The sequence below is a fragment of the Tauraco erythrolophus genome, chromosome 10 (genome assembly GCF_009769465.1).
Source record: "Tauraco erythrolophus isolate bTauEry1 chromosome 10, bTauEry1.pri, whole genome shotgun sequence".
Taxonomy (NCBI): Eukaryota; Metazoa; Chordata; class Aves; order Musophagiformes; family Musophagidae; genus Tauraco; species Tauraco erythrolophus.
The window spans coordinates 18,977,568-19,003,347 of NC_141474.1; the positions used below are offsets into that span (position 1 = coordinate 18,977,568).

At 39.1% G+C, this 25,780-nt stretch overlaps 1 protein-coding gene across 3 annotated transcripts in view; it reads right to left on the minus strand.

Annotated features, from left to right (window-relative positions):
• HS2ST1 (heparan sulfate 2-O-sulfotransferase 1) overlaps positions 1-25,780 on the minus strand; it is a 151,801-nt gene that overhangs the window by 61,258 nt on the left and 64,763 nt on the right. For 2 of the 3 annotated variants that reach the window (XM_086617524.1, XM_086617523.1), the window contains 5 exons: positions 21,269-21,354; positions 10,604-10,742; positions 6,742-6,839; positions 5,363-5,520; positions 963-4,332 (listed from right to left, as the gene is read on the minus strand). In XM_086617524.1, coding sequence (XP_086473650.1) covers positions 4,106-4,332; positions 5,363-5,520; positions 6,742-6,839; positions 10,604-10,742; positions 21,269-21,354 — 708 coding nt within the window. In that variant the 3' untranslated portion in view covers positions 963-4,105. Of the gene's footprint in view, positions 1-962; positions 4,333-5,362; positions 5,521-6,741; positions 6,840-10,603; positions 10,743-21,268; positions 21,355-25,780 lie in introns of those variants that run through there. The other variant, XR_015222367.1, reaches the window with a different exon arrangement.

Sequence of the window (25,780 nt, forward strand, 5' to 3'; positions counted from 1 at the left end):
GAAGCTACAGAAAGCTGCTGATGTAAATATCAGACAGTACAAGCGCATGAACATTTATAATTATGCTCCAGAAAAGTCTCAGGAAGAGGGCTCTTTCTATAAATATTGCTGCAAAGGTTACGTAGTTGCATAGGCTTACAGCAAAGGAAGCACCTATACAACTAGGCAGCCTTACAGTTTACTTAAGTTTAATCTCTAGTAGTCATAAAATACGCTCTAATTTTGAAGAGCTAAATTGGCAGTGCACTTGAATCAGGCTTTTCCACTGACTGCTTAAGCAGCACAGTTCAGACAGCGTCATCCATATAGATTTTTGTCATACACACATTTAGCAATGCCAGGTAAGCTTAATGGAAAAATTTGACACAATTATAACAGAAAATAACTGAATTTTCCCTGATATAAAATAGAACTGCTCCAAGACCATAAATAAGCAAATGTTTATTCCTGGAAAGTAATGATTTCTATGATTCTATGATAAATATCTTAAGAAAAACTAAGTACCCAGAAAAGGCATTTCAAACAAGCAGGACGGGCTGCTTCTTCCTCTCCTGTATTGTACAGCTATAGATTTTCATGCCTGTTTGAAAATGAAGGCATGATCAGCGTACCATTAATAGAGAAACTGCTTGAAAATCAACCCAGAGCAAGTGGGAATGTGCACGTAGTTCATTCTGCACCCTAGCCTTGTGTCTGCTGATAGATGCACTAACAAAATTAGTGTGAAATTCTTGTTGCATGGCTGCAGAATTATTATGGGAAGGAGTTAAAAACACTGTTGCTCTCCTGTCAACACTGCCCAGTGTATCACCAGTGCTCCAGGCGTGCTGTGGTTATGGCTATGCAGTCACCAGCACAGCTGGACCTAGCACCATTATGCTGACATCAGGAGTTTCAACAGGGCTACAGTTTTGCACAAAATCTGGGCGTTAATTTTGCACAAAAAGTACAGAACAGTGTAACAAAACCTACTCTCAACTACATATATATATATATATATATATATGAGCATTTCAGCACCTTTCAAACGAACTCAGCCCTGCGAAAAGCCAGTCTCACTCCTGTGCAGAGACTACAGTGATTTCAGTTAAAAGATTCATATTCAGGAGCCTGCATAGTAAGTATACTGATCATACAACCTGCAACAACAAAAATCCACATATTGCTGCTTTTCACTACAAGTCATTAAGGGAAAATACACAAAATACATTCTGTTTATATACCGTAAAATATTTTTAATGCCAACAGTTTGGATTGTTTCCATTTCTGAATAGAAGACGAATAGAGCAGGTTATTAAAAAAAAATCTGTGAAGTTCCTTTTCCTAAACTGTCTTTTGGGAAATCCAAGTTTGATAGTTCTGAATTCAAAGGACTCTAAAAAGTTCACAGTTGGCTTAATGGTTGCACTTGATATAAAAGTAGACTATCTTGATTCCTTCTGTGTTCCACAGGCAATAACACTTTCTGAGTACATCTGGAATGAACATCTCTCCAATAGTAGCTAGCATTTAAAAAAAAAATTTTCCTAAAATTCTTGTTTGTCTCAACCCTGTCAGTTCACAGCAAAGAAGTGATATCTGATTAAATAAAATGTGTTTTCTTATATGAACAATGAAAAATATATTGCTCTTTTAAAAGCAAAAACAATGGCATTATTCTATTATTTTTGTTACTGAAGACTCATAATTAAGAAATCCTAAATCCTGGAAGGAAAAAAAAAAGAAACATAACTTTTAAAATTGCTTACAGAATAGGTTTCTGTAGACTCTACTGAAATCAGCAGAAGTTTTGCCTATGTTTTTCTTATCAATACAGAAGCATTTGTCTACATACCTATTCATTACTTAGATGAATACTGAATGTTTTCACTTAGTAAGCTCTTCTGCTCTCTTAGAGGTGCTCTGCTGAAAATTCTGAAGGACACTTAAGAAGGCAAACTGATCTAAATTACTCTGAAGGAAAACAACATAGTCAAAATAACATCTAACATAAAACTATCACTGAGTGGATAATCTTTCCTGGGATTATAAATATTCATTTTATTTCAGAAAAGTTACTGCTTTGTTATGGACACTTTTAGATCTCCATTAGGTACTCCTTGTGTATGACTCCTCAGTTCACTTCTTTAGCTAGGAAACATGTCTTCATGTGTGAACTAACACATCCTATTCCCAAACACGTTGGCATTATTAACGATGTCAATAGACAAGAACTAGAACAGGAAATCTTATGCATGATTCATGCTATATAAATGGTAAGCAATCAGAAGGACTTCCCTGATTATTTGGGAAGAACAGAGAGAGATGAATTTTTAGAATTCAAAGGAAAAGATCCATGAAAATAAAAGAAAATGCAAGATATACTTGATACTTTCTCATTATCCTCTCTATAATTAAGCTGTTGCTTTTGGCTGCAGACATTCAGTTCACAGACCATTTTCCATTTCCTTTGTTTTCATTACAAGAACAAGCTGGTTAAAGAAACTTCCACTTGGTAATTTTAAACTAAGCCTTCAGCATCATCCCTTAGGAATTTAAGCCTTTACCACCATTCCTTACTTTGTCTCCTCAGTGCCTTCCCCTATCAAATTCTGTGAAAAGCACTTTAAGAAAAGGCAGGTGTAAGATGTGTAGATACTCAGATCTTTAAGAAAATTCAATAAGAACGAAACTCTTCTAGTTCTCCACTGTCATTTCCTACAATGCAGTGGCCCCAAACATCTGTTCTCAAATTTCAATTTACTTCATCTACCAGGTGTTTCACATTGTTAATAATGGCAACTCACAAATTTACAATAGTCACATAAGGCAGTTACAGAAATACAGTTATGTCAGTCAAGTTCACTGCATCTTTCTCAACCAGACTACATATGATATTTTTCTTCTTTTCCTTTTACCATAACAAAAGGATGAAGCCTACATTTCTGTAAAGAGAATCCCTGGACAACTTTCTGGTATTGAAGTCAGAGAGGTCACTGAAGCGCATTTCAGTAATGTCCAACAGTTAACTCAACCAGGAAGTAGATGTGATGTTTTTCACTTCACACATAACAGAACTGTTGCAAAAAACCCACTTTAGTTACTTTAAACCTTTTGGTCCAAATACATAAAATAAGCAGTATTTACAGCATTTCACTTATTTCGTAAATGCAATGCTTTAAAACACATTATAAAGCACCTTAGTAAAAATATTCTACAGGTAAAAGTATCGAAGTAGTAGGAAAACCCTAACCATACCACAGCTCACTAATGGAGTCATAATATGGATTCACCAATACCTCAGTTTACAATTATTACAAAGAATTCATGGAGAAACTTAATACTCAATTTACGATTTTTAGACCACTGTGGGAATCAACTAGAACTGGACAATACCGACTTTCTTTGTAGTTTTCCCAACCTCAGTCAGTGGTGGTGTGGATAAACAAAAACAAAACACGCAACCAACCATAAAAGCCCACTGCTCTGATTCTTTAACTTTTTACAGTATTAATGTGGAAATGATGTTTTAACACTAATAATTAGTCGTAATTTTTTAATAAAACCGCATATATAAATATGGGCAATTCCAGCAGCAGCAGCATTTCTGAGCAGAACATGATTAACCATCCCAATTAATGACATGATTCGCAAAAACAAAGCACAGATGTCAACCAGTTATTAACACTACTCAATATTGTATACAACAAAAAATTTCCATGTTGAAAGCTGGGAAAAATGATTTCCTCTTCACAGAAGTATAAATGAAAATAATTGCTCTGAAAATTAAAAAGAGCATCAACAGAAGGATTTTTTTTGTGTGTATATTTTCAACTAGAACTGTGTGTATCAATTGCTCTGAATTAAAGTGTAGATTTCTTCAGGTAAAGCATATTAAGTCTCACTGAAAGTATTAGTTAGATAAAAGAAATGAAAAGCCTTTGCTTCTGGATTACCAGCATAGTTAGCCAGTACCCGATGCCCTGGAGGTGATCCACAGCCAACTTTTCTCAGATCTATAACGAAACATCTTGGAGGTCTACAAACAATCTAGTTTCCGTGGCTGAGGACCAAGATGACGATGTGTCCAAAGATTTAGGTCCATAAATCTAACAGCATGGTGAACTTAGTTTGATTTAGGGTAAATCTTTTCATAGAAAAAGTTTTGAGCCAGAATATACAATTCTCCATCTTTTTCCCGAACTGCATGTGCTCTGACAAACTGAAATTGCTCCAGTGCAAATTCATAGAACTCATTCTCCATTTTCCAGATTTCAGACTGTTGTAGCTTGGCAATAGTTTCTTTTGTGGGAAGTTTTTTCTCAGTTGTTTTCCTAAGATGAGACTTCTTTCCTAAATGCAAAATGAAAGCAATAACTTCACTTTAAAGTTCACGTGATTAAAAAATGTTTACAGTCCTTTTATTTACAGAGTTTTATACTCTCAGCATGATGATAAACTGCATTAGAAGTGACAGAATTTAATCCTGAATTTATTAACATAACATGCGGGGTTGGAAAATTGCAGTCTCTCTCACTCAATATTAATGAATTTTGCATCAGTTCTTTCAGTTCTTTCTCTTTACTCTAATAAACCCAAGGAATGAACACTTCATTTAAGGAACAAGATTACTCTACATAATGTACTTGGAGCAAGATTGGTCTTTCAAAATTAATTATTTAGACGTTAATCTGGTATCAAATGTTAAAAATTTTACAAACTGCAGAGCAAGAGACTTCTTTCATGAGACAAAGATGACCAAAATGATGATTGCATTTTCCCTAACTTGTAAATACCACATATCTAGGCTCTATATGTCAGACCTGTTTCTCCCTCTATTTGCAGACAAAAGCCCCGCTAAGATGGACCATTTCTTCACCATAAGTTGCATGCCAGCTCCTAGAAACTGAGCTTCTAGCTATATAACAAACATCTTATTAAGACCCCAGGAAGATAAACGTGTACTGAGGCCTTTGTATCCCCTGGGAGTTTTTGCATAGCCAACCAGGTTGCATCAAGCACAGTTAATTTCAGCAGCAGAGCTTCTGAGGAAATGAAAATCTGCCCCTGCAAGAACTTTCAAAAATGTTCTGACAAATGCCTGTCACAATTTTTTAAGTGTGGTATACCTACACAACTGCCTTTACCCCAACCTTAAATAGTAACAATTTGTGTAAGGCAGGAAGATACTTTGGCTGCCCTCAAAAATTTGTACTGAGAATCTTTTAAAGAGTTTGTCTCTTCTGTAGGAACATAAGCCAACTGAGAGGCAAACCTGGTAGAGGCTCAAAACTATCCATCTGGGTGTAAAGAATTCACAATTAAAAAAGTGATAAGGGGATGTAAAATCCCTGGAATCCATGGAAATCAACCGTTTAAATACCTGTACGGTACAATTCAGTGGCACCCCTGAAGAAACGGGGCAAAGCTGCCTCCAATAACATGATAAAGTCTTCAAGCTCTTCAGTAACTCCCACTAGGAAGTATTCATTAATCAGATTGTATTTGGCTTGTTCCAGAGCCCATTTGCTTCCCACATTCCTAAAATGACAGAGAACAATTACAGCAAGTTCTGATGTCAGCCAACAAGCCTTGGTCCCTAGATGGAGATTACTTCATAGCAGGACATTTGTATAGGAAAGGCAAGACTCATTTCAAGTTAGGAATGGTTATAACTTCATTTCCTTTTCCAGTTTCTCTCATCTGTGTTCTTAACTAAAAATCTGATTCCTCTATTTATTTTGACTAAAACTCATCCATGAAAAAAAAATCTTGTGTATATGGTTACTGTCTCTATTAATGCGATTTTTGGAGGTTTTTTGTTTTCTCCATGTCAATACTCAGTCTCCCCTTTCACATTAGATACCAGAAATGGTTCTGGTAAGAACACACCTTCCCTTTTGCATTCTACAAGCATAATTCTGAACTAGAAAGTCGTTGTGCTTAATGCCCTACAGAACGACAGACAGAAATTACACCAATATTTTTTCTTCCTTCTTATAGCTTTAGACAGGGACAAAAGATAGGTTCAGAGTTCGTTCTTTCTTTGCTTCTCCACCTGGCCCCAGGTGCAGATAGGTCTGACCAAGAGCCACTGAAAGAGGAGCTCCCAAGTGACCATTTACTTTGCTTGTGTTTGGATAAACAGTGCCTTTGACAAATAATTGCCCTTGATTTCACTCAGAATCCTTCAAATTACGTCCTTTATCTTTTTCTTTTTTTTTTTTTTCCAGTTTGCTGAAGAGTTTTTTAAAATCTGTGCCATTGTTATAAAACATGCTGCATTGACAGATGGCCACTATTTAATTTGTTTCAGTTTCTACTAAGTAGCATTGACTACTGGATGTCTGATACAGGTTTAGGAAGATAAATTTATCCTTATCTCTATTATTTTATTCTCCACAAAAACTCTAGGAGCTTGAACAAAACATCTCCATTCAGAAAGATGGATACTGTAGCCTGACTGAGAGAAAAAAGTCAAGACGCCAAATCTACAAAAATTGTTTTTAAAATTGAAATAATCTATTTTCCCTCATAGCACTGCTGGTACAGTATCCTAACGTATTGCTTGTTTAAAGAACTGCAAGACTGTTTCAGGAAAATGCATCTTCAAAAGAAAATACACTACTGAAGTACCAGCTGCTTCCCTCTGTCCAGTCCCTCAGACTTTCCCCAACTGTGCTACATATGCAAATTTGTTAAGTTTAGATTTCATCATTGATATACATGACTAATAACTTAAGCTACATTTATCTCCCTTACCAGCATTCGGAGCTGTGGCCACAGAAAAACGGAATCTGAAGCCAAAGTTTCTCTGGAGCACAGTCTGAACCTCCAGCTGCCACACATTCATCAAAGGTCTGGAACAAAGAGAAAATTGAGTTGAGCTTTAAAATCTAGTATATGTATCAAACTTCTCAACCTGGTTAGTTGCTAAATGCAGGGGGGATAGAAAAACAAGATATGATGTGAAAGAAAAAAAAAATATTCTTTTCAAGTCTTGCTTTCACATTGTTGTTAGGAGGACCTATTTGTCTCAAAATAGTACTTGGACAGTCTTTTACGATTAGAGCTAATGAACAATTTGATTTTACCTGATACATTTGATATACCTTTGATATAACCTTGATAAACGTTTTAAGTCAAAACAAGCAAAAACAGTCAATACATGTTGGTATCATTATTCTTGCGCCCTACAAAAGAAGTCCCTATAGATACAGAATCAAATGCCATCAGAATTTGTATGATATTAGAACAGCTGGATCTTTATACCATAGAACACTGTGCATTTTGTGCTTTAGATTAAACAATGTTTTATTACATTTTAAATATTATGACAAATAACTGCCATTTCAGAGGCTAATTTGTTTTTGGCAACCAGAAGAAGTCAAAGCACGTTGTTCCCTGCGTAATAGAATATTCCTTACAACATTGCCCTAAATGGCTAGACAGTTGTAGCAACACAGTTTTAATTGCAGAAACACAGTTACAATAAGAACTTCATTAGCATTGGAAAGAATTTGTAAATATTTTATCCAGTCACAATAAAGTAATTATTAATGATATTTCTTATCAAGATATAAGCCATGTATCTAAGACAGATTTAAAAAAATTATTTAATAACACATAAGTGATCACACAGCTTTTTAGACTGTTTCTTCTGTATAAGTTCCTGTTCAAAACAACTATGTAAAAATACATTTGCTTAATTATTTGGTGTCAGAACAAGGACAACAACCTCTGCTTCAATTTTAAGCTGAAGTTCCTGCGATAATCTGAAAAACTTACTGATACCAGGGCAACGCAGGGATTAATCTGTAGTGTCTTGGTCCACATTGCACTTTGAGTTTAGAATAGCTCATATACACCACACGCCACAGATAAAACGCAGCTTAACTAGGAAAACAAGACATTGGTATGCTTTCTCTAGCATGTTCTCTAGAGAAATTCTGCACTGATCTATCATGAGTACTTTATAACATCAACATTACCTAAGAACTAAATTGTTTAAATGTACCTCCTAATTTATGAATGTATATATTAAATATGAAGTGGCATCTGTCAAAAGACAGACTTCTTTGCTTATACCTGCAGGTTATTTTATAGTTAATACACAAAACCAAGCAAGTAGTTTTCTAAGTAAGATGAAATAGGTCAAGCTTCTTTCCCCACTTCCTCTTGTATACTTACTTTGACTACCCCATTCAGAGATTTTATTATAAGAAACACTTGTCTTTACAGACTCTGTTCTTGGAGACAAACTATCTCTAACTTTGGAAGCACAAGGATACAGAAAGAAAATGAATGAAGAACTCTTCCATAGAAATGCAGTCATATGGACTGGGAGAGGATGAGGGTATAAAGTATGTTGAGATTCCTTTTCATTTAATAAAGGCACAATTGACTTCCATTAGAAAGATTGCATTTTTGACCTTCCCTACTTTTCATTTGAAGAGCTCTTAGTGAACCTACTATAACAGATTAGAATACATATCAGTGTTACAGACACTGCAATTGGGTCAATCCATTGCTGAGCTTACTGAATCAAATGTATGTAAAACTGCCGCCATCTATATATGTGCAGTTTTCTTCAAAACACCATGGAAAAATAGTATTACCTGTTATAAATGAAAGAAACCCTAAAACCTGCAATATCAAATCAATTTCGCTTCAAATGAACTAGAGATGTTTACAGGACAAGTTAAATCTGTATGGCAACAACTCTCAGACCTAAATAAAGTGGTATGTTAGTGATAAAATAAAAAAAAAGCATCATAAATAGAAAAACACAAAATTATTAATGCAATGCATTACAAACACTATAAATAGGAATGCATTCTAACTTACTCCAGCAAATCAGAACTGTGGAGCCTACCAAGCAGCAGCATTTGAGATTTTGGCTTAACATCTCCCAGTGACTACTTAAGTCATGTGTTCAGATTGTAATTAAAAAATAAACCACTACTTTTAAATTTCATTCTTTTTAATAAATATTAAGTTCTGTAAACAGCTTGAATTACATAGCATCTGAGCTTTCCACCTCATCCATCTCTACCAGGAAGGAATTCCACTGGCCAAATCATGGTCCTCATGAAAAGGAACTGAATAGGTTACAAAATATGAGATCCTGACTCTCTTTTAAAAAATGCCTTTATGATACCAGAAAACCAAACCATCCCTGTAGCCAGTCTATGAAGACGCATTTTTTTAAGTGTAATTTCAGTTACTGTTCTGTTGGAAGTTTTCCTCTACCCCTACCTAAGCTGCAGGATGTCCGGACAAACTGAAACGCAGTAGCTGAAGGTGGCGCCAAACCCTAAATAACAGAGGAGCACTTAGTTATCAACTAGAAAGAGAAGATGAACGGCCTCTTCCCAATATTTAAAAAACACTATTTGGATGAGGTGGCAGGGGGCATGCGAAGTGATTAGCATTAATAAAAATAATATATAAAAATATAATAAGAATAATAAAATTAATAAAATGTTTAGCAGTATTCAGTGTGATTTTTGCTTAGTTATTTTTTTTCAATGTCTCTCAGTATTTGCATAGTGCTACACTAAATTGACAATCCTCCAGAAAAATTTAAGTTTAAGAAAACATTGCCACTGAAATTTTAAAAAATGGCCTTGTAAAGTATAAAACTCCTTAAGTTTTATAGAAGTTTCCACACTGCTCTAAATATAGTTTTATAAACTATATTCATGTACTTAATACCCTACTTTTCTTCCTGATTTAAGGAAATCAGTAACATCCTCCAACAAAAGTCTTACTGCAAACCATAATATCATAGAATGGTGGTTTGGGTTGGAAGGGACCTTAAAGATCATCTAGTTCCAACCCCCTCTCATTGGCAGGGACACCTTCCCCTAGATCAGGTTGCTCAAAGCCTCATCCAACCTGGCCTTGAACACTTCCAGGGATGGGGCATGCACAGCTTCTCTAGGCAACCTGTTCCAGTGCCTCACCACCCTCAGAGTGATGAAACCGTTACAGTGGATGTACAAATTCTTTCTGAATAAATATATTATGGAGTTTAAATGATGTTGTCGTTATGAAACTGTATTAGTAATCAAGGTTTGAATACGCTAACCTGAAATACTTCTTCAGCCTCCTAAGACTGATGGAAGAAATATAGAAATGTATGATTCATACTCCATAGTTTTCAAGAAGACTCTTTATACAATTCCGTTGCAATATTTACATTTAAAAAAAATTGTGTTTCTAATTATAAACAAAATAAATGTAAAAGCCAAAGCACCAGCAGCTCTACAGCTTTTGGTGAAAAATGTATCTATCTTAGTCTTCAAAAAGAAAAGATGTAGATTTCTTACATAGGAGGAGAAGCTTAACTTCATACTTAAAATTTCTGTTACATAACTGAAAGATTTTTTTTTTAATTTTAATTTTTTAATAAATTGCAACATAAAGTGAATTTATAAGGTTACAAAGAACATACACTCTTGTCCAGTATGGACACCAATGGGAGAATATAACTTAGAAAGCCACCATTATCACCAAGGCTGATACAAGAACTATTCAGCATTTATAAGGACATTTTTTTTTTAAATAGCTTTCGCATTAGCTTTGGTAAGAACAACATATATAGTAAAGTGTACTTTACCTTTTTATCCCCTTGTTTTCGCCTCCGTAGCCCTGGTCTGTAATCATCTCCAAAGCGCAGAAAGTAATAATAAGAAACTAGTCGTTCTATAGGATCTCTTATGACATTTATGTAAATTGGTTTCTTTTTAACACCAAATCTAAAGTAAAAGAGGAAAAAATGTCTTTTAAAGGCCCATCAAAGCTTCTCATTAATACTTAAAAGCCTCTGTTGATACAACTGAAATCTATATACAGAGAAGATGATGGTAAGAGGAAGTTTAATGACCACTTCCTCCCATCCTCGTATCCAGTGTGTTACATGAAAGTCAGTTCAATTTCAGTTTTCCTAGGATTGTGATTTTATTTTTTTTATTAGGGAGACAAACAAAGCTGAAATATTCTCACACAATAGATACTAAAAATGTTTATATTACTATTCTGACTCTAGAAATGCCTTAATTAGTCTAACAGCTGTGTATACATTAACAGTAAGTACAACAAGACTCCATACGGAGTTTCTGCCCCCCTGAACTGTGCTACACAATGCTGCAAGTAGTTTTCCTGGCAGGTCTCCACTTGTCGGAGACATGAACTCTAACAGAAGGAAGACACATCCCAGAGCCTATCCATTACCTGGGTTGAATCCATATGGCTATGCTTATCAAATTTAAGCCTAAGATAGTATTTGTAATCATATTAACTTCTCTATCCAAAGACATAAAATTTTTCCTTAGACATTTACCCAAAGTAAATTTTGATTTACTGCGGTACAAACAGGAAGCTTGATAAAAAGAGGTAGCAAGCTCATGGGACACACAAGAAAGATTTAAACCATCAAAACTGTTTTGTGCAACTGCTACCTTTCAATGATCTACTTTCAAGACAGATTTTACAATACATTTCTCAGTTGTCTTTTCCTTTCCATTTGAGACATTACTGTGGCAAATAAATATGGTATCCAAACATTAAAGAGGTTATATCACAATGGAAGTTGCAAGTGTGTCAAGTGACCTAAAGTAAAGCTAGGAGCTGGAAAAAAAAAATTCTCTTCTCTTCCCATGCAAACTGGAAAGATGTCCTGCATTGACAGAGGGCCATTCAAGTCTCCTAGCTTGGCTAAAACAGAGCATGCTCATAGTTTAAAGACGCAGTGCTATTATTGTTAAAGTGGTACTCTGTACATTTTAATTCCAGATACTGCTCATATGAGGAATCTTAAGTTGAAAAGCTGAAGAACAGAAACGCAGAATAAGCAGTAGAAAGGAGAAAGTTGGAAAAAAACAATTAAAAGGCATTTCTTTGGCGAAAGACCAGCACTACGGATAGAGAAATTTTTAAAGGCTACAGAAAGAGCAATTGATTCTTCAGATGTTGCCAGCAGAGTACCAACGAATCAGACTGCAGCAGTTAAAGGCAGCATTGCTGACATCTGTCTGTGTGCCAGCTCTTACTCCCCACAGTCTGCAAAACAGGAGCGTGTGAATGTTTCAACCATTTTTATGCAAAGTCCAGACTTTGAATTGCACCCTCTTCCAGGTCCACTGAAGTGCCTGAGACATGCACGTGTGTCCCCTTCTACAGACTCTACTGCAAGTGCTGTAGAAGGTTGTAACAAACCATTTTGATATAGTAGCAATCTCAAACAATAATATGTATCTGTGGGTTAAATGAAGGTGTCGAAGTCCTTGGAAATGTTTGTGCGGGACTGTACATCCATATGGATTGGCACACAACCTCGCAAAACTAGTTTCAGTTACGATAACATAAGACACTTGCTATTTTAACTTTATTAATAACGATAATGATTTAGCAATTGCATTGTTAAAGAACTTTTATTCCATTTACCAGAGAAAATAGGGAATAAAGGTGGATCAGAAAGAAAAAAAAAAAAATTTAAACTTTTATTACTGTAGTTTCTACATAGATGGCTTATGATAATCAGTACTCAATACTGCAAGTCACTAATTGAATACAGTACCTATGAGCTTCAGCTTAAATATCAGAAATACCTCTTAAATTAACAGTGGACATAAGTCTGACTTCTGTGTACAAGCAGGCATGGACTTTTCTGAAATATTTTACATTTCTCAGCTACAAGAATGTCTACTACAAGAACACACTTTGCAGCCTTAAAAGTGTGTGCCTTGCCAAGCACAAACAGAGTATTCAAGATACTATTAAAATAATGAAAACCTAGCGTATGAGAAAGCGAGCTGTTGTGGCAAAGAAACAAACCATTTAGGTGAAAGGATAACAAACAACAATCACAAGGATAACACAGTCCTGGAGGGAATATGCAGATGAAAGAAATCTGTGAAATTGCTCAGATGCTTTCTGGATGTAACATAACTATTTGTCCCAGTTTTAGCTGGGACAGAGTTTTTTTTTTAACAGCCAGAAGAGCTCCCTGTTTTGGTTTCACTCAGAGGCTCACTCTGAGAAGAATGTTGATAGCAAGCTGATGTTTGTGGTTGGAAGTGAAACTCCAAGGACTTTTCAGTGTGCGGAGTACAGAAACACGGCAGGATAAGGGGGGAGCATAGCTGGGACAAGGGGGACACGATTCCCCTTGTCATTTGTGTGGAACTTAAGACTGAGGGCCAAACTGGCCAATGAGTATTCCATATCATGCAGCGTCATGCCCAGTATAAAAGTGAGGGTCAGCCGGGAAGAGGGGCTTTTGCGCTTTTGCTCTTTTTGCACTTTTGCTCTTTTGCGCTTGCTGCGCTGTTGCTCTGCTGTTTTTTTTTTCTTTCTCTCTCTCTCTCTTTCTCTCCCTCTCTGCCCCTCTCTATTTCGGGGCCTCGCGTTCGTCCGGGATTTGCAGTTTTCGGGACGAGACGGGCTTCGCATACGAGGGGTGGTGAGCACCTACATTGTATTAAATCATCTGTATTAAATCACTCTTATCTCAACCCACGGGTTTCACGTTTATCCTTTAATTCTCTCCCTCATTCCTGGGGGTGGGGGAGGGGGAGTGACTGGCTGTGTGTGGGGCAGTTCAACATAACCCACGACAATCTTAATTGGCGCCCAACGTGGGGCACGAAGGGGTTGAGATAACGATGTGGCTGGCCGGAATGCTGTTTGTTATGCTTGCGTACATGTTACCGGACATTCATAATTTATTGTCTTATCTACCCTATATGATGTTAGGCGGAATGTTTATGCGGTTTTCTGGCTCTGGGTGTTGGACCGGCATGAAAAGTATGTTATCGGTAATTAAGGGTTTTGCTATACTGTACGGTGTAACTCTGATAAGATCATCGGTGCTGGGTCCGGCTCAGTCTTTGTATTCGGCGGTGCAGAGGGGGATGGTGATGTGGAACTCGTTTATTAATTTTGAGCGTCACCTGGCGGATATCATCGCCAATTATACCGGTGACTTTTCATTCACAAAAGCTTACGTTGATTTTGATAATGCCGAACATCATTGGAATAATTTAACCGGTTTGATTGTCCTGCAAGGTCTCCTGAATATATGTTTAATTATCTATATATTCAAAATCAATCGGCCATTTAGGGGTGTATATCAATTTATTTCTCGGGTTATTGTGCTTGCCATCTCAACTCCCATGACAAGCACTATAGCTACTCAGACTACAACGTTATCAGTTGCCCCCGTAAGGAAAAGAAAATGTATACAAAAGTTAGACGACGAAGAAGAGGAATCAGGGCCATCACAACAACCAAATGAGGAAGAGCAACCAGGACCATCAAAGCAACCAGACAAAGAAGAACAACCGGGGCCATCACAACGATTGGAGGAAGAGAAACCAAGGAAATGTCTGCGAAAGTCAGAATGCAGAGGAGAGGATGATGATGATGATGAAGAGCGACCAGGGCCATCACGAGAAATGAAGCGGGAGCGTTCTGTTTCGCCCCAGAGGAAATCTCAATGGAGGAGGAGTGACATCATAGATGAGAGGATAACCACCAGGTCTCTAAAAATGAGCGAGCTGCGAGATATTCGAAAAGATTATGGCCGCCTTAAAGGTGAGCCCATTGTCTCTTGGTTGCTCAGATGCTGGGACATGGGAGCCAATAGTCTGAAGTTAGATGGTAGTGAAGCTAGGCAGCTGGGAGCCCTTGCCATGGATGGAGGCATTGATAAAGCAATTGGAAGGCAGACACAAGTCCGCAGCCTCTGGAGACGACTCCTGGCAGCCATAAAGGAAAGGTACCCCTACAAGGACGAGGTGCCATGTAATGTAAGCAGGTGGACCAACATAGAAAAAGCTATTCAGTATCTGAGAGAACTGGCTGTGCGAGAGTTGATTTATCTTGACTCGAGAAGCGGACCAAGACTCGAAGATCCAGATGACGTCCGGTGCACACGACCAATGTGGCAGAAGATTATACGGAGTGCGCCAGCCGCATATTCCACCTCATTGGCAATAATGGACTTCGGGGACGATGAAGCACCACTATCCGTAGGTAATCTGGTCACCTACCTCCGACGATATGATGATGACATTTCTATACGAACCTGTGTTGCGGCTGTGGAAAAGCTGTCTGAAGAGGTCCGAGAATTAAGAGAAAAAGTAGATTTCCCACCACCCGAACGTTCTAGAATTTCAGCTGTCAGAACCAGGCGTTACCCTCCTCGAGAGAGACAAGAGAGACGGTACAGATCACGGGGTGAGCTATGGTTCTACCTCCGTGATCATGGAGAAGACATGAGAAGGTGGGATGGAAAACCCACCTCCGCTTTAGAGGCCAGGGTACGCCAGTTGGGAGGAAGAACCAACAGGAATAGAACTTTCTCCAATTCCTCCAGGACAGCTGTTGCCCCAGTCTACAGTGAGCAGTCCACTAGTCAAAATGGGAGGGCTGATCCTCCTAGCCATCCTGACTCCAATCCTGCTGATTCCTCTGATGAATATGATAACAGGCATTAGAGGGGCCCTGCCTCCAGCCAGGTGGAGGAGAGGGATAATCGAGTGTACTGGACTGTGTGGATTCGGTGGCCTGGCACATCATACCCTAGAAAGTATAAGGCTTTAGTGGATACTGGTGCCCAATGCACTTTGATACCATCGAACTTCAGAGGGGCAGAATCCATCTCTATTTCTGGAGTGACAGGGGGGTCTCAACAACTGACTGTGTTAGAGGCTGAAGTGAGCCTAACTGGACAGCAGTGGCAAAAACACCCTATTGTAACTGGCCCAGAAGCCCCGTGCATCCTTGGCATAGATTATCTTAAGAGAGGGTATTTCAAAGACCCAAAAGGGTATCGGTGGGCTTTTGGCATAGCTGCAGTAGAGACAGAAGAAGGCAGGCAGCTGTCTACTTTGCCTGGTCTCTCAACGGACCCTTCTGCTGTGGGGTTACTGAGGGTCGAAGAACAGCAGGTGCCAATTGCTAATACAACAGTGCACCGACGGCAATATCGTACCAACCGAGACTCTCTAATTCCTATCCATAAGTTGATTCGTCAACTGGAGAGTCAAGGAGTCATCACAAAGACCCGCTCCCCTTTTAACAGCCCTATATGGCCTGTGCGTAAGTCCAATGGCGAGTGGAGGCTGACGGTAGACTATCGTGGCTTGAATGAAGTTACACCACCATTGAGTGCTGCCGTGCCAGACATGCTGGAACTTCAGTATGAACTGGAGTCAAAGGCAGCCAGGTGGTACGCTACAATTGATATCGCTAATGCGTTTTTCTCAATTCCTTTGGCACCGGAATGCAGGCCACAGTTTGCTTTCACTTGGAGGGGCATCCAGTATACCTGGAATCGACTGCCCCAGGGGTGGAAACACAGCCCCACTATTTGCCATGGACTGATCCAGACCACACTGGAACAGGGTGATGCCCCAGAACATCTGCAATACATTGATGACATCATTGTATGGGGCAACACAGCAGAAGAAGTTTTTGAGAAAGGTGAAAAGATAATCCAAATCCTTCTGAAAGCAGGCTTTGCCATAAAACAGAGTAAAGTCAAGGGACCTGCCCAGGAGATTCAGTTTTTGGGAATAAAATGGCAAGATGGGCGTCGTCAGATTCCGATGGACGTGATTAATAAAATAACAGCTATGTCCCCACCAACCAACAAAAAGGAAGCACAAGCTTTCTTAGGCATTGTGGGTTTCTGGCGAATGCATATTCCTGACTACAGCCAGATTGTAAAACCCCTCTACCAAATAACCCGAAAGAGGAATAATTTTGAATGGGGCCCAGAGCAAAAACAAGCCTTTGAACAAATTAAACAAGAAATAGTCCATGCGGTAGCCCTGGGACCAGTCCGGACAGGACAAGATGTCAAAAACGTGCTCTACACCGCAGCCGGGGAGAATGGTCCCACCTGGAGTCTCTGGCAAAAAGCGCCAGGGGAGACGCGAGGTCGACCTCTTGGGTTTTGGAGTCGAGGATACAAAGGATCCGAAACCAACTATACTCCAACTGAAAAAGAGATATTGGCAGCATATGAAGGAGTCCGAGCTGCTTCTGAAGTGATTGGTACAGAAGCACAGTTGCTCCTGGCACCCCGATTGCCAGTGCTCGGCTGGATGTTCAAAGGGAGCGTCCCGTCTACACACCACGCAACTGATGCCACATGGAGCAAGTGGATCGCGCTGATCACACAAAGAGCTCGGATAGGAAACCTCAATCGCCCAGGAATTTTGGAAGTGATCACTAACTGGGCTGAAGGTAAAGACTTTGGAATGTCACCAGAGGAGGAGGAGGTGACACGTGCTGAGGAGGCTCCACCTTATAATGAACTATCAGACAATGAGAAGAAATACGCTCTGTTTACCGACGGGTCCTGTCGCCTTGTAGGAAAACATCGAAAATGGAAAGCTGCTGTATGGAGTCCTACTCGACAGGTCGCAGAAGCTACCGAAGGAGAAGGCGAATCAAGCCAGTTCGCAGAGGTGAAAGCCATCCAACTGGCTTTAGACATCGCTGAACGAGAAAAGTGGCCAATGCTCTATCTCTATACCGACTCTTGGATGGTAGCAAATGCCCTGTGGGGATGGCTACGGCAATGGAAGCAGAGCAGCTGGCAACGCAGAGGTAAACCCATCTGGGCTGCCCCGTTGTGGAAAGACATTGCTGCTCGAGTAGAGAAGCTGATTGTGAAAGTACGACATGTAGATGCCCATGTACCCAAGAGTCGGGCCACAGAAGAACATGAAAACAATCAACAGGTGGATCAGGCCGCCAAGATTAAAGTGGCTCAGGTGGATCTGGACTGGCAACATAAAGGTGAAAAATTTCTAGCTCGTTGGGCCCATGATGCCTCAGGCCATCAAGGAAGGGACGCCACATACAAATGGGCTCGTGATCGAGGGGTGGACCTAACTATGGACACCATTGCAGAGGTGATCCATGAATGTGAAACGTGTGCTGCAATCAAGCAAGCCAAGCGGTTGAAACCTCTTTGGTATGGAGGGCGTTGGTCAAAATATCAATATGGAGAGGCTTGGCAAATTGACTATGTCACACTTCCACAAACTCGCAGTGGCAAGCGTTATGTGCTTACAATGGTGGAAGCGACCACTGGATGGCTGGAAACCTATGCTGTGCCCCATGCCACCGCCCGGAACACGATCTTGGGCCTTGAAAAGCAAGTCTTGTGGCGGCATGGCACCCCAGAAAGAATTGAGTCGGACAACGGGACTCATTTCCGTAACAATCTTATAGACACCTGGGCCAAAGAGCATGGCATCGAGTGGGTATATCACATCCCTTATCATGCACCAGCTTCTGGGAAGATTGAACGATATAATGGATTGCTAAAAACCACACTGAAAGCAATGGGTGGTGGAACCTTCAAACATTGGGATACGCATTTAGCAAAAGCCACCTGGTTAGTTAACACTAGAGGATCTGCCAATCGAGCTGGTCCTGCGCAATCAGAACTTCTACGTACTGTAGAAGGAGACAAAGTCCCTGTAGTGCACATGAGGAATATACTCGGGAAGACAGTTTGGGTTATTCCTGCCTCGGGTAAAGGTAAACCCATTCGTGGGATTGCTTTTGCTCAGGGACCTGGGTGTACTTGGTGGGTGATGCAGAAGGACGGGGAAGTCCGATGTGTACCTCAAGGGGATTTGATGTTGGGTGAAAATAGATGATAAAATGAATTGAATTGTGTGATATTAATTGCTGAATAACCCTGTCCCTGCATACCATCATCACTATGGTTGTCACATTGTACTAATGTCATTATATTAAGAATCATCCAGGTTAATGAAGAATGAACTTCGTCAGAATCAGAACTGATTCCAAACAACCAGCAACTTCTTCAAGATCAACATCTTCAACCTGCAGACAGCGGCCGGATACACCAACTACGAGCTCCAGGCGCCACACGCAACAAAGACTACATGTCATCCGTTCTACCGACTGAGCGAATTCCACGTCATCTTTCCTGCCCTGAGAGACTGCTGTAACAGATGAAGACACATTTTGGAGGGATGACCCATGGCTAAGGGAATAGTATATATGTAAGGTTTGAGCATGACATGCATGGTATGGAATAAGGGGTGGATACTGTCCCAGTTTTAGCTGGGACAGAGTTTTTTTTTAACAGCCAGAAGAGCTCCCTGTTTTGGTTTCACTCAGAGGCTCACTCTGAGAAGAATGTTGATAGCAAGCTGATGTTTGTGGTTGGAAGTGAAACTCCAAGGACTTTTCAGTGTGCGGAGTACAGAAACACGGCAGGATAAGGGGGGAGCATAGCTGGGACAAGGGGGACACGATTCCCCTTGTCATTTGTGTGGAACTTAAGACTGAGGGCCAAACTGGCCAATGAGTATTCCATATCATGCAGCGTCATGCCCAGTATAAAAGTGAGGGTCAGCCGGGAAGAGGGGCTTTTGCGCTTTTGCTCTTTTTGCACTTTTGCTCTTTTGCGCTTGCTGCGCTGTTGCTCTGCTGTTTTTTTTTTTCTTTCTCTCTCTCTCTCTTTCTCTCCCTCTCTGCCCCTCTCTATTTCGGGGCCTCGCGTTCGTCCGGGATTTGCAGTTTTCGGGACGAGACGGGCTTCGCATACGAGGGGTGGTGAGCACCTACATTGTATTAAATCATCTGTATTAAATCACTCTTATCTCAACCCACGGGTTTCACGTTTATCCTTTAATTCTCTCCCTCATTCCTGGGGGTGGGGGAGGGGGAGTGACTGGCTGTGTGTGGGGCGGTTCAACATAACCCACGACACTATTTTATTTTTAAAAGTTCCAGTACCTGATAATGTTTTCAGCTTTATGAAGCAAGTAATGTATAAAATAACATTCATTTTTGCTGTTCCAGAAAGCTGTTATTCAGTTCAAGGATTTATTAATGTGGCAGCATTTTAACTTTAAAAGGCAGAAAGGAAGTATTAAATTTGATACATTTTATTTTATTGATTAATTTGCAATTAAGACTTCTTGTGTGTTACTTTTTGTAAACTTCAAGCATTTGCTTGGTACCATTGGTAACCTCCAGCTACTACTGCAGCTTTTAGCATTTTCTAATATATAATATACTGTACTGGGAATCTATAAAGCTCTTGCTTCCCCTTCTCATTCTTTGTAATAAAAAGCTAGAATTAAAAATCAGTGTACAAAACAGAATGAATAATTAAAAGCAATGACTAAACAAAAGAAATTATTACATACAAAAAAAACTCATTTCATTAAATAAATGTTTTAACACGCAGAAACATAACATTACTGAGGACTGACGATCAGCAAGAGGTAAAAGTAATTACTATTGTTCATGCAGTCAAATGTGCTGTGATGTGAAAATTCCACTTTCAATTTTAAACCATTTTCTGCATGCTGCAAGTGCAAGATGAAGCACTGCCTAGTAAGCATCTTAAGCAAAACTGACTTGCCAGTTCAAGGGGAGGTTTCACAAGGCTGAACTACCGAGGATCACTGCTTTAGATTCAGAAGCAAAAATAAGACAAGAAAAGAAAGACATGGAAGTGGGAATACAGACAGGAGCCTGAACCTTTGAAGTCACTGGGAGAATTTTTACCTCATTTTCTTTTAAATTAATTTTAGAAGTAGCAGGATTTAACTTCATAGGAATTATTTCAATGCTTTTTATAGCAAGTCCAATTACTATTAGGCTGGAAAGCTGCTTTAAAATATAACTTTTCAAATTTGATAAAGTGCAAAAAACCTTTTAATATTTTAATAAAGTGTAGAGTTCTTATCTATCTCTCTGATAGAGAACAACTACATAACTTAAGGGCAGGTGGTATTACTTGTTATATCAAACATATTTGAGAACAGGTATCTTAAACTTCCCAGAACAGGAAGCCAATCCTAAGGGGGAACCGCCAGTGTTCCAGAGAAAAGCCAGGATTTTCAGTAAAATAAGCTTGTAATTCAGACAAGGAATACTAAACCTAGCATATAAATAGTTTTGAAATGACACTCGGCTACATTTTATCCTGCAAAAAGACAAGAGAAAACTGTGAAAATCAAAACCAAATATTGCTCATCATAGGGACATGGTTTAGCGATGGACTTGGCAGTGTTAGAGTTATGGTTGGACTCAATGATCTTAAAGGTCTTTTCCAACCTAAATGATTCTATGATTCTATAGGCATTTCAGTGTGAATTTTTCAAAACTGCAGTTGTCAGGCTTTCATCAGGAGAGGGCACTAATATCCCAGCTGGATCCAAGCAACTCAAACTACTACGCTACTCAACAGCTAAATCCAAGGGTAACCTACTTTGCAAAGTCCAAATAAGATATGTGTCCATGGTAAAATCCTGGTTTCATTTCCTTCCAGGAAGTCACATTCTTCACAAATCGAACCTGTAAAAGTAGACAGCAGAAAGTGTTTCTGTACAGCTGGAACACATTAAGTTTCTCCATACATGGTGTTTTCTGGTTTGTAAGTTAAGGTCTTATAACACATTAGAAAAAAGTATATTCTGAATACTACCAAAGAATTTGTGCCATCTAAAAAGCTTTTCTGCAAGCATCCAGTTTAGATCATCACAATTCAATGATCAGAAACTAAACAAAAACAGAATACAGCGATCAGAAGGACAATTCAAGGAAAGCTACCACAAAAACATTAGCAAGACAAGCATTTAAATTTCTGTCAGTCCATTTTATTTGTAATTTGAAAGGAACGCGGAATTCCCTCAGCAATAAGTAGAAATGCAAGTACACCTTTGATGGAATTGTCTGATCTGGATTTAGTCCCTTGCATAAAAGCGTACCAGATTTACAAGCACGTTCTTAGACCTATTTTACTGGGACATAAGAAACAAATCTGATGATTCATTTGCTCCCCCATCCCAAAACGCAATGCATGAGTAATCCAGAAATTTTATAAATGTACACAGTGTAAACTAGATCTATAGTTTACCATTTTGAATAGTTACTGAAGCCTAACGTTTTGATGAAACTTCCATGTTAAAGCATGTAGTAGCCCTCAAACAAGGGCTGATAAAGCAGTTATTGGCAAACTTGACAAAAACAGGAATAGCTTTACATTTCAAAGAACAAAATAAGATGCATGCCCCAAACCAGAAAGCATGATCAAATTAAGTGGGACATGCAAATCCTGATATAACATGACTTTATTAGATGAACAGAATATTTTAATGTCAAAGCATTTAACTTTGAAAGTTATTTCAAAACTAGCAAATAGGATAATAAAGAAAAGATAAATTTGTACTGCCTGCGCTGTCTGACAATGATATGACATTTCTGAAGCTGAGAATTAGAAGATAGCATTCCCTACGCATCCACAATATCTTTTCTGTTATACAGTGACATAGATACTGAGGTGAGACAAGAGAGTCAAAAAAGGAAAGCCTGAGAGCTCAAGACAACACACAAACATTCTGTAAGGTCTAATGGATTGAGAGTGTCTTGAAACATGATATTTATTATTTACTATAACCAACCAATTAAGCATTTTAAGAGGCAATACTGGCCTGCTGCTGTTTTTTCAAACGTGCAAAACTCACAATCTAGGATTTAAGAGGCTGATAATCTTTACATATTTCTTCAAACACTGGCTCTTGGACTCTCAGGTAAAAGAAACATGTATTACTTTTTAGTAACAGCCCATGTTCATTTTTTCAGTGTACGAGTTTCACAGTCTGAGGCATTTCGCAATTTAAACCATATATTGCACATGAAAATTGTGGCAAATCTAGCTGAAAAGCACTGCACAGTGTTATACAATGGTGTTTCATAAACTGCATTGGCTTTCTGTTTGGTTTTGTCCACAGCACAAACTGATAATATATTTATGAGACTTTGAATCCAGTTGCACTACCCTTACTGCTACTGAAACCACACTTTCATTGACTGTACCTTTCAAAGACTAATGACAAGGGATTTTCAGTGGAGAGCCTCAGCTATGAATATTTCTATACCTGGGAGAGAAGCTTCCTAATGCAAAGTACATATTATTCTCCCTTCCCTCACCCTCAAAACCTAAAATGTCACAGTTGGTTGATACAACTCCACAAGTAAACCAGTTATGCTACCTTTTGTGTGTAGTGCAGCATGCATATTAAAGCGTGCACTTCAGTTGCGCTTCTATGAACAAGCTTTCTGAAATCTAGCACTAGCTAGCTTGCAGTTTCTGACAGACTAGGACTAGACACAGGGAAATGTTAAGTTTAAATCCTAAGGGTTAGTTCTGTCTTAGATCCCCCTGCCACCATCTGGCATCAAACCTTAGATGTTCCAGTAACAGTTAAAAAAATCCTTTATTGTCTTTGTCTTACAATGTTGTTGTCCGCTAAGGAAATAATTTTTATGAACACAGAATGGATGTTCCAGCCTTTTATTAACTCTAACGCCAGGCAAGCAGCTAAGGGAAGGCTAGGAAGGTTTTATAAGACAGCTGTGACATTTACATCTGCCTTAGGATGGACCAGCAACACGCTGTGCCTCTGAGCACTTACTTTTTTAACCCCCATAACTAGCCTGCAGGTGAGAGAATTTTTTTCCCCCCACAGTTTTCAGCATTCCAAAAATCAGAATTGTTCCAGGTCACAGACAGCCTACTGACTCTGGATTCACACATTTTAGGGCAGAGATGAGTATTGCTTGCTGCTTCATAGTGTTAAATATGATCAATTTTACTTTTCTTTTCAGGGCTTAGCAGATACTGGAGCTTTCAAGAGACTGAGCAAGCTTCTCCATCTGAACTCGACTGAATAACATTTGAGGTTACTTTAAAAGTTCAGATAGATGTCAATGGAATTCCTGTGAACTTGTTTGATGGTGCTTTTATATAATCAGCTACAAAGTTGCTTCACAGCCTGTAGTAAGTGAGAAATCAGCTAAGCTTCACTGAATTAAAAAGCCAGATCAAATGTACTCTGGGGGCATTAGATGTCCTGAAAGGTAAGTTAAATACATTCAGTTTCTAGGACGAAAAGAATTTAAAACAAGTCCTAGTAAGCCAAAACGGAAAAAAACCCCAAACTCCAGCATACTTGGTCTGAGCAAAAAGCCCTGGGCAATCTGTGCATTCAAACCGAAGTGATGTGGTAAACTGTCATCTCTGTCCACTAATTGCTTCCATCAGTCCCTCTTCTCTACAGTCTGAACACATATACACACCCTCTGCCTCCAAAAGGTGGTATGGTCATTATCCTGTGGCCTGGTATCACACGGACTTTTAGATACCAAAAAAGTCTCAGCTTTTAATGTCATTATATTCTGGTTTTGTTTGTCAATTGCTGAATAAGTGATGTAAATTACAAATAACTGGGGGGATGAATATCACAAGCCCAGCCTGGTGAGGACATAAGAGCATTTTCAATTTGAACTACAAAAGAAAAAAAAAAAAAAAAAAGGGGAAAAAAAAAGGGCTCTCAAGTTAGACTGAAGACCAACACAGTGTTGCTATTAAAGGAAATCTCAGATTCAGATTTAAAGACCAAGCATGATGAAATGACTGAATCAGAATCCCTCTGCAGGAAGGCACTGGTAGCTTAGCTATCCAAATTGTCATACAAACTAATAACTTATAGTTGGCTCTAAATCAGGAATGCTGGAACAGGCTAGCAGCACCCCTTTGGCTGCATGCCATGAGAAACCACAAGCAAGCTCAAGGCAAGGGCAGCTGAGGAGCAATTTTGTGAGATGGTGAAAAGACAAGAGTTCACCAGTTCAGCCACGATACTCACCTCACATGAACAGTTCTTTCTCAGAAGGGAAAATAGAATTGGAACATGTACAGCAGTGGACACTAGTACTCACTAGGCTATCTAACTCCAAGAGAAAAATTCTTAAATATTCAGGAGCACATGACAGTACTTCCACTTCTAACAGAGTCACTGCAATCTTTTACTTGTTCCACTTCTGACAGCCATTGAAACGTTCACCAGCAGAGGAAATAAGCACTACTGAAGTCAGTATGAGTGTGCTATCCTCTGAGAGGCCACTGCTTTAGAATACATTTGGAAGCAAGATTATATACTTTCAGGTTGCTCTTTTGAGAAAAATGGAGAGAGAAACTGCAGGGGAAAAAAGAACAAGGAATAGAAAACAGCAAGCTGAGGGAGTTAAATGCTGGATAATTGTACCATGACTTTTCTATGTTCACAACAACAGGACAGATAATGTGTTCTCATACCCGCTTTTCTAACAATATATCAAGAATACATGCTGCAAGATGGAACAGTAATTTTGTTTTAAATGTTTTAGTTGACAATTTCACCATGTAACAAAAAAGCTAGTTTGTGTGGCTGGTACGCCATCCAAGTAGCCATAACACAGGCATACTTGTATAGACAAAAAGTATCAGTACTGAAACATGCAAGCAACAAATAAAATCCAACCAAACAACTACTCTAATTTAATGAAAGCAAGTGGTTTTTTTTTGTTACAGACCACATAGGTCAGAAGTGCAACATGGGCAACATAGCACTCAGCTTGCTGCAAAGAAAAGGCCCAACCTGTGGACAGAGGGGCAGTTCCCAGGATCCAGCTGTCAGAGAAGCTGCAAAAGAAACGAGGGCTGCTGGGACAAGTTCCATCTGAAACTAAAATGGATGTGTTAGGGACTCTTACCGGATTATCTCAAATCAGATACAGATTATATTTGGAGCGTATTTTAACTAGGGTTTTTTTTCAGATTGCATTCAAGAAGTAAAGGTTTCACATATGGGCAGAGAACTTAAAATCTGTTACAGAATTAGAGTAGTTTGGAAAAAGTACAGCAGAAGTAGTGCATAACGGAGGGCTCACTATTTTACAA